Raw genomic sequence first — 10597 nt, forward strand, 5'->3', positions numbered from 1 at the left:
GAAGCTCGACGAGAGCGTCGACTGAGCGGCTGGTCGAAGGGCGGACTGCTGAGCTGTAACTTCTCCAGGTAGCCGTCAGGGATTCGGATGTCAGCCGGCAGTGACAGACGTTTGTTCAGGTCCTGGGAGAAACACAGAACAGACGTGGGTTCATCTGAGCCACAAACATCAGACAAACAAGAGGTCGGTGGGTGATGGTGCCATTTAGCGCCAGCAGGGGGCAGACGACACCCATGTGGAGCCCTCATGTTTTACACATTCAGGAGAATATTGATGGTTATCTAGTGATGCGGGAAACATTCCACAACATTTGGAAAACACTGGAGGTATTTTTTTTTTTTTTTGTTAATTTAATGAAGGAAGTAAAAACACTGACTACACGATGGGGGGAAAATCCAGTAGAATGAAATGTGAGTTCTTCCAACAACACCAAAGTTCTTCATTCCTGAGTCACTGAGCTGAGTGCAGTGCAGTGTTTATGATAAATACCTGCTTTTGATCAGACAAATAATATTTATAAATTAAATAAATATATAAAACCGGTCTCTTTAAATAATCACCAACAGAGAATTAAATTAATTCCAGACACGTCGTCGACTTCACTTTGACAAACACTGATGTTACAGAACAGACAGTCACAACAGTGAGCTCCTGAGGAAAGTGCAATCACTGTCATGATGCCCAGACATCAAGAGCCCCGAGGGGGGGGTGCGACCTCCCCTCCTTGCCCCCCCAACATCTATTTTGGCACCAGGGAGGAGGGAAGGAGGACGGTGAAGATCAGATCAGCGGGAGAGGAGAGAGTGAAGGGTTAACTCTAGGCTCAGAGGCAGAGGCAGCCGTCCTCGCTGTTGCCCTTACAGCAGGGTGTGTGTGTGTGTGTGTGCAGTACGTGTGTGGACCTGCATGAGCATCTCACCTCCATGGAGATCCTCCGGTGGATACGGTTCCTCAGACAGACCCCGGTGGGAGACTGAACCTCGTCAGACGACGTCCCAGACGCCTGGTCGCTCTCTCCATCTGATCCCATCTTCAGGTTTTCGTGTACGATATCTGGCGGTGAGAGAAGTACAAGATCGTTGTTGATTGATTGGTTGGTTGGTTGGTTTGTTTTTGACAGCTGTATTCCATCACAGTCACGATTTGAACCATCGCGGTTTCACGTGTTAGTGATGATTGGTTGGTTGGTTTGTTTGTTTGTTTTTGACAGCTGTATTACATCAGAGTCGTGATTTGAACCATCGCGGTTTCACGTGCTGGTGATGAAAAAAACAGGTTTATGTCGGCGTCACTGACAGGAAATTATCCATCAATAATCAGTGTTTTATTTTTCATCTTCAATCAATCACCTGAGTAGTTTGTGCCGTCTATCACAGACGACCTGATGAGAGATTTTTTTACACGTACAGGCAGCGTGTATTAAACTCTATTGAAGCTCACCTTCAGTTCACTGTAATAAAGAGTTGGCAAAACCAACTCTGCTGAAGGTGGCTTCCACTAGGGGGCAACGGAGCAGTGGGTGTGGGTGAGGAAGCTACATGACGCAGAATCCCTCGCCTTTTTTTTTTTATTGACAGTTCATTTGAAAAATACTGTGTTTGCCAGACGCTCTGCCGTCTGTTGTGTGGCGTGACTGTGATGTTGGCCGACTTCCATTTGTACAAACACAGTAGATGAAAAATTCCATCTCTTCATGCATCAGTTTTGTACATTTCCTTGTTTTAGTTGTAATATTCGCTCACTTTTATATCAGAGCACTAATAACTGGTCTTTTAAATCAACTGTTCCACAGACCAGCGATCACGGTTTGATCGCTGGTCGTTTTTACACTAGATAAAAAACATTCACTTTAGTCATTTTCCACTAGTCGGACAAAACAGATAGTCCAATTTTTTTTTATTTTTTTTTATCTTGAAATCTCTGTGTCTGTAGTCTGGTCGACCTTCAGAACCACAGACACTTAAGATACTGGACCAGTAAATTAACTATTAACCAATTTGGAATTAAACAAACTGGATCTAAAAGTGACCGGTCGATGTGAGAACTGGATCATTTTTAAGAAAATACATTTGCATGTACGACTCATGTTGGAAGTAATAACTGATTCATGGGGCATTGGTTCGACCAATGTTACACTAAATTATTAAAGATCTTTTTTAAGAAACCCCCAATTACCCCCCCAGCTGTGTCTCTATCATCTCCTCTCAGCTCTCTGCAGCCCCCCGGAGGCCGAAGATTAAACACCTCCTCCACTGTAAAACTACAACCTACACCGCAGCACGAGGACAAACGCACTGATGCACAAACCACATGCACACCGTCTTCCTCACCCCACCCACTCACACACACACAGACACACACTACTCCAAGTTAATGAGTAGCCGTGCCTGAGCAGCAGTTCTCTGTCATCACTGTGTCAGCGCCTCCGACTGTTCAGCCCGTCGTCAGGACAAAAACAGGACAGAAGGGAAAAAAAGAAACCTGGACGGTTTCTGTTGATCCAGATCAACTGTCTACACTGTTGTCAACGACACCACAATCCAGATTTAGTAGACGAGCGATCGTCACTTAGCTTCATTAAGTCGACAACATACGCTACAGAAATTACTACTCGATTATAATGCAGTGAACCTACAACCTTTAGGCACAGGTGAGTCTCACCTGACTCACAAACCTGCCTGTGGAATCAGTGTGAGGTCAGAGGTGTTCACAACTCTTTTTTTTTTTTTTTTGCAAGTCCAAGTCTCAAGTCTTTGGTCACGAGTCCAAGTCTCAAGTCTTTGGCCACAAGTTCAAGTTTCAGGTCTTTGGTTACAAGTCCAAGTCTCAAGTCTTTGGTCACAAGTCCAAGTCTCAAGTCTTTGGTCACAAGTCCAAGCAAGTCTTTGGTCACAAGTCGTCTTTGGTCACAAGTCCAAGTCTCAAGTCTTTGGTCACAAGTCCAGGTCTCAAGTCTTGAGTCCAAGTTTCAAGTCTTTGGTCACGAGTCTCAAGTCTTTGGTCACAAGTCTCAAGTCTTTGGTCACGAGTCCAAGTCTCAAGTCTTTGGTTACGAGTCCAAGTCTCAAGTCTTTGGTCACGAGTCCATTATTTAAACCCACAGGGTGGGATACTGTTTTGTCCGTGCACTGTTTGTCCGTCTGTTTTTATTGTGCTCCTGGTGTTTCAAAGGTAACATTAGGTCAGTGGTTCCTAACCTTGTTGGAGGAACTGAACCCAACCAGTTTCATATGCACATTCACCGAACCCTTGGGCTGGGGTGGGGGGTGTCATCACAAATCATAGTGGTCAAGTGAGTGTCTTTGTCCTCCGCCGAACCCCTGAGACTGACTCACCGAACCAACAGGAACTAGACCAGCGGTTCTCAACTGGTGGGTCACGACCCACTTTTGGTGGCAGAGACTAGTTTTCAGTGGGTCCTGGACCTAAAGCAAAATGGATTCAGCGTTCTCACGACATTGAATCAAACATCTGAACCAATCATCTGGTTCTATTTGCCTCCATACTGCTAGTCTGCAGAGGAGAAGCACAGGAAGCAGTATCTCAGTGGCAGCGACACTTCGTAAAGAAACTCCACGACTCGGGGTCACTGCCCGGAACATTTTCTCCGGAACTGGGAACAAAAACAGAAGGTGTTTCCAGATGTGTGTCCACGTTGCTGAGCAGGCATGAACACGATCCACCCTTCAGGGCATACTGGGGAGGGGGGCACCTCCTCAGATGTTTGTTCTCACACACACACACACACACACACACAATACTTTAAAGTATTTTTTTAAAAGGTCACAGGTGTAGATTTGGAAACACAACTAGTTAGCAACAACTAACTAGAACTAGGATTGTTTTGGTGAAGGACTGTTTTCTGTCCCCATGTGACGGCGACTTTCAGGAAGTCTGAGGTCATCCCTGACCTTTGGTAGTCCTAACAGAGTTCCTCAAAATTCTCAAAATGCAAGTGAGAATTTCTTTAACGTTGGCCAAGACGCTTCAGATTCAGAAAACAGTTCTTCCTCCAAATTTAAATCAAATAAAGATTCCTTTCAAAAAAACCTCAGTTTGTCTTTTGATAAATAACACGTGACAGTCGGTTCCATAGCGTAGCGGTTAGCACGTCTGCCTCGGAAGCAGAGAGCAGAGAGTCCTGGGTTAGATTCCTAGAGGAATCGGCTGCTGAACAGCATATCTGCTGCTAACACAACAATATAAGACACATTTATTTAATTTATTTATATAAATACTGCAGGCTGTAGTTCATAGAATACTCCGTGTCTTACTTCATCCAAACAGGTGGGGAATACTTAAGAACTTCCAAGAAACATTCCTTTCACCTTCTGTTTCACATCACTTTACTGTAACACATGTTCCTACATAAACTATAAAAACCTCAACAATCCTTCCAACGACTCACTCCGTCTCACTCCGTCTCACTCTTCATACTCTTCATTTCTTCTGGTCATTTCGTGCAGCGTTTTCGTAGGTGGCGCTCCATCTCTCCCCTACACCCTTCATCACATTCCTCCACTACCTGTTTGCTGCTTCTCCAAAGCATGCAATCAATTTTATCTGCCCTACTTTCTCTTTCACTCACATACTTCTCCATTATCACGTCTAAATTTATCTCTTTCCTTATCCACCAAGACAACTCCGCAGGATTCTTCACGGCTTCACCGGGTTTTCACTTTCACTCAGCGTTTTCTTTTTCTAAAACCTGAACTCATGAAATCTCTCTACTACAATTTTTTTTGGTGTTTTTTTTAGCCTACATTTACAATTTTCGCTTCTTCGATTTGAAACCTTCCACGGTATACCTGACCTTTTTGTCGGGTCTTTGGATTTGCGATCCTGTGTCTTCTACGAATTCATCAATTCTGCTTTTCTCTTGCTCTTTAATCAGTGCAGCAGCAATACGTGTTACATCAATGTCCTACTTAAATGTCCTGTTTTTAGATCCATGTCCTTTCAATCTAGGCCACGGTCCAGTGCTGGGCTGAACGAGCCCCCGGTGAAACACAGAGAAAGTCAATCCTGAGGGTCCGGATACGACTTCAACTCCAGGGTATCACAGCAAATCACAGAAACGCCGGAGGCAGAAACATTAATCAACCACTAAGATCTAAGCTGGTGTGGTCGGCAGGTAACAAGTATATGATTGGTAGTGGGGTGTATTGACAAAAACCTGGCAACTGGGGCAACGATACGATATACTATATCGTTTTTTTTTCTCTAACTTTTGATACGATGTATCTTTTGTCAATTATTGTTCTGTGTTACATTTAATACGTTTTTTAAACGTCAATAAAAACAAAACCAGTGTTTTATCAGAAGGTTTTTCAGGAGGTAGTGATTTGGCTTCATTTGATTTTTTTTTTCCCTTCCAAGACTGACAGATTTCAAAGGAACCATAATTCAGTCAAATTGACCTCACGCTGAAAACATCCAGAATTTCACAAAGACGGAATTATCCAACAAGAACAACCCTTGATCTCAGCTTGCATTTAGACCTAAATGGAAGATGTTGAGTTGGATAATTTTTTTTTTTTAAATATTCTGAAAACCCCTTTGCCTCACCCTCTCACCACATCACCCTAGTTCCCATCTGCTTCCTCAGCGACCACTTTAAAACCTGCTGCTCTGAACCATCGACAGCAACGCTGTGCTTCCGCCATAAGGACGGGACTGGTTCCTGAAGACGGGGGAGCGATGAAATGGTTCACACAGGAAACTGTGTCATGTTCGACAGAAGCCCGCGATCATCTGTCACTCCAGAGAAAACAGCCGTGCTGAGGGTGAGGCGTGGGGAGACGGAGCCCACTCGCTCCGTCCCACAGTGTATTTGTGAATGTAAGGAGGAGGACGGAAATCTCAGGACCGTGACACATTTCCTGTTTGCTCCCGGATGCCATCTGCTCGCTCACTACTCACTTCCTTCAATGTAAGGGTCGTGTTGTGTGTGAGTGTCCAGCGTGTTTGTGTTTGTGTTTGTGTGAAGACGCAGACTCGCTCACCAAGACGACTGCCGTTGCGTGGCATTGCCATGAAGGAGCCCAGCGTGCCGCCGATGACACTGTGAGGCCGCCGGAGGGGGGGCTTCTTGAAGGAACCAGTGTACTGGTGGAGGAAGGAGTGCATACTGTGGGATGTGGGCGGGCGGCCGTTCCTCATAAATGGTTCTAGAAGACCACAAATAAAAAACGGTTCTCAGAATAACATGGACTCCAAGAGCATACAAACATTTATTTATACCACGACACACATGTTAAACCACAACATCAACAGCACAGACAGAACACACATGTTAAACCACAACATCAACAACAGCACAGACAGAGAGTACCGACCCAACCCATGGAAGTATGTTCACATTTCACAGTTATTTTGAAATCTCTGTTAGTGAAGCTAAATTACTAATCCTTAATCTTCAGGGATTGGACGATCGTACAGCTCAACTACATTAAACACTGTGTTCAACTTTACTATAAAACAACAATTAGTTGTAAGAGGAGCACAAACACTAGAGCTAACGTTAGCTACAACAGTCCTGGTACAGACACCAGAGCTAACGCTAGCTACGACAGTCCTGGTACAGACACCAGAGCTAACTTTAGCTACAACAGTCGTGGTACAGACACCAGAGCTAACATTAGCTACAACAGTCGTGGTACAGCCACCAGAGCTAACGTTAGCTACGACAGTCGGGGGACAGACACCAGAGCTAACGTTAGCTACGACAGTCCTGGTACAGACACCAGAGCTAACTTTAGCTACAACAGTCGTGGTACAGCCACCAGAGCTAACGTTAGCTACAACAGTCGTGGTACAGACACCAGAGCTAACATTAGCTACAACAGTCGTGGTACAGACACCAGAGCTAACATTAGCTACAACAGTCGTGGTACAGCCACCAGAGCTAACGTTAGCTACAACAGTCGTGGTACAGTGTAGACAGATGTTGTAGTTAAACGTTAAAGCCAAATACATGTCAAAATATTGAATACCAAATTTGTAACTGATCTGTAAATGAAGTAGAAAGATGACACTTTTTGTTGTTAAAGTTGAGAAGTTTGTCATTGTTAGAATTGATCGCAATAAAACAAACTTGTTCAACTGCATATTGTTTCAAATGTTACAATTAATGACTAATCGTGATTCATTTCAAAGGCTCTCTATTATTATATGGTGTCAGTGTCTTCCATATGAACAGCCTCTCACCTGCTGTTACCTGAGAGAGCAGGAGTGTCTGTTTGATGACATCAGATCAAGTGTCTCTCCTCCACTCACTCCTGTCATATAACCCTGTCCACAGCTGCTGCTGCTGCTGCTGCTGCTGCTACAGTACCTAATCTAAAAACTCCTCACGACACTTTCGTAAATGACGTTATCGAACACTGACCGTTGTCCTTGGTGCCGCCGTCCTCCATGGTCATCTGCTCGGCCAGTTCGGACAAGGACTCGTCGATGGTCTGACTGGAGCGAAGTGTTAACGACAGACGCTTCTTAATCCGTTTCATCTTCTCCATAGCAGGGCAGTGCAAACCTGCAGCAAACACACACACAAGGGGGCGCCAACGTGAACACAGAGATGGTGACGTACACAGAGTTACAGAAACAGTGATATTTAGCTTTAGCTTTAGCTTAGTTTGGGTTTGTGTTTGTGTTGAAACACGGCAAAAGTTCAAAGGACTTCCATAACGTCCAAAATATCGCAGCTCATGAATAAGAGACAAGTGCTTTTAATCTAATATTCATCCGCTCTGCAAATGCCTGAGCAGCGCATGAATAAAACATGGAGCGGCTCGTGAATAAAGGATGAACATCACAGACATAAGTAAAGCTGTTTACACTGTCGTTAACGCATTCAGACCAGGAGAGGGTGATGAAGACTAATGGGACAAAAACGGAGCTGCTTCAGTCAAAACACACACACATGCTTACACACCCGAGTGTGTCAGTATCAACGCAGCAGTCAGGGAGGTCACAGGAAACACCTTGCCCACTCCGCCTCAGTGCTGCCCCTGCTCATTGTGTCGTTGGTAATGTTTGGTGCAAATGTGAAAAAGTGTGTGTGTGTGTGTAGGAAATAGAGTGAGGAAGCAGCAGGTCCCACCCGCACCTCCTGACCCTGAGCTCAAACCTAACGTCACCAACATTCCTCGTCCCCTTATGTTGATTACTTTTACTCTGTTTCCTCCTTCCCTAAAGGTCATCAGGTCATGTGACCAAAATCAAAACATTTACACCGAAGCTGCCGTGATCGGTCGACCTTGATGAAGATGGAAATACATCAATGAACCACTGCACAGATGATGTGTACTGATGTGTACTGATGTGTACTGATGTGTACTGATGTGTACTGACACTGACAGCAGTGAATATTCAAACTAGGTTTGTTCTTTTTTTATAAAGGGAAAACATTTGCCTTATATTCAAATACTAGGGCTGTGTACTGGAAAGAGTCTGGTACGATACGTATGGTCGGACGATATGTTGCAATATATACTGCTGTACTTTGCGATACTATAGGCATGATGATATATGCGATACTATAGGCATGATGATATATTGACTTTTAAAAAAACAAAACAATTAAAAATCAAAACTGTCAGCACAGTAAACAGTGGAATACAGAACAACTTTCACCGAGGCCTCAAACTCAACCACAGATATATATTTTGTATTTATATAAGTATATATATAAATATATATATGTACATATATACACATATATATATACATATACATATATATACACACATATATACATATATATATACATATATACACACCTACATATACATATATACATGTACACACATATATACACATATATACACACATATATAAATACGTATATATACATATATACATATATACACACATATAAATATATACATATATACAGACATATATACATATATACACATATATATATATATAAATATACATATATATAAAATACATACATATATAAATACATACATACAGTATATATAAATACATACATATACATATAAATACATACATATATATGTTTACTGTGACTGGTTTCTGCTTTACTTCTGCTTCACTTGTTTTGTTCGAGGTGATCAACCTACTTCTACACAGGAAGTGTGTCACGGTGGCTTTTAAAGGTCTCCTCAGCAAAATCTGACGAGGCCTCCAACCAAAAGCACCTGTGCACGTGTATGAGCATGTGCACGTGTATGAGCATGTGCACCACGGTGTGAGACAATCAAGTGGAAAAAAACCAAACCAAAACTAAACTGACATTTGTCTTAATAAGGCGAAAAATATCAACTTCCCCCTCCCCCTCCTCCCCCCCTCACACTCCTCACCCCAATCAGAAGTCAAATGTGAGATGACTTCATTGGGAAACTTTTGATACAATCCCACACATTCTCTCAAACGCACACACGCACACTCACACACACTCACGGTATGGAGCAGATAAGAGCTCTTTGTCTCCTTCACACAGACGTGTTTTATCTGCTGCAAACCAAAACAAAGAGACTCATGTGATGTGTGTGCGTGTGCATGTGTGTGTGTGTGTGTGAAAGGAGCGCAGCATTGTGCAGATGACTGATGCACATGAGCTGGAACACTGTAATAAAAGGTAATAAAAACAGTCCAGCAGTGAACAGAGCAGTGAACTCTGAAGTCTCTCACAGACACAGTTCTCATCCACACACACTCTAATAAAAAAAACAAACAAAAAAAAACTCAGACTCCATCATTTCTACTGCAGCCCAACGGCATTCTGGGGCGGCGGACAGTACGAGACGAGACGAAGCAAGGAAGAGAGACGAGAGGAAATTCATCGAACTGGACGGCTAACGATGTGTCGTTCACAGACACACAAACTGTCACAAAAGTTCTGCGATGTCTGCGGATATTAAGACATCCATTAACACAAATCTAATCCACACAACAGTACGGAGAATAATAATGCTAAATGATCAACCCTCACACACAGGTAAAGATGTCAACACAGACCGTTTCACTGTTGAAAACCACCTAATATTATACTATATATACTCTGTACCACCTAAGAAAACCTGGATCTCTCTGAGTACCACCATGATGAACAACGTTAGCATATAGCATCATAGGCTTTCCCTGTTAGCTTCAACCACACAGGGGAGATGTTTATAAAGATGTTTATGTTTAAATGTTGTTTTAATTGTGTATGGTGTGTTTCAGATTTATTCAACTGAAAATGTAAATGTGAAAATGTGAATTTTCCTCTGCGTACCACTAGAGAGCGCTCACGTACCACGTACCACAGTTTGAGAACCACTGCCTTATTCCAAATGTTGCCATAAAAGACAAAATACCTGTTCACTCACTCAGGACCGGGAAAAACGTCCCCACAGGGTCAAGGGTCCCCACAGGGTCAAAGGTCCCCACATCGACGGTACTGTCCCCACGAGTATAGTCATAGACACACACAGTATGTGTGTGTCTGAAGAGTGTACAGTTTACTCACTCGTTGTGTATTTTGCCTCACCCTTGCTACAAACAGATGACTCTTAAGCGTCTGGGCGTGTAGTCATCACTCTGCGTGTGTGCGTGTGTGTGTGTGTGTGTGTGTGTGTGTGTG

The 10597-nt window shown here is 43.3% G+C and overlaps 1 protein-coding gene across 1 annotated transcript in view; it reads right to left on the reverse strand.

The window, feature by feature from the left end:
• The window catches only part of LOC103383031 (cyclin-dependent kinase 17), a 26045-nt gene that overhangs the window by 5835 nt on the left and 9613 nt on the right, over positions 1-10597 (reverse strand). Inside the window, exons 2-4 of the mRNA XM_008316029.3 lie at positions 7391-7534; positions 6006-6170; positions 920-1053 (exon numbers count right to left, since the gene is read on the reverse strand). Of these exons, the coding sequence (XP_008314251.1) occupies positions 920-1053; positions 6006-6170; positions 7391-7517 (426 nt within the window). The 5' untranslated portion in view covers positions 7518-7534. The remainder of the gene's footprint in view (positions 1-919; positions 1054-6005; positions 6171-7390; positions 7535-10597) is intronic.

The sequence above is a fragment of the Cynoglossus semilaevis genome, chromosome 8 (assembly GCF_000523025.1).
Source record: "Cynoglossus semilaevis isolate Cse_v1.0 chromosome 8, Cse_v1.0, whole genome shotgun sequence".
Taxonomy (NCBI): domain Eukaryota; kingdom Metazoa; phylum Chordata; class Actinopteri; order Pleuronectiformes; family Cynoglossidae; genus Cynoglossus; species Cynoglossus semilaevis.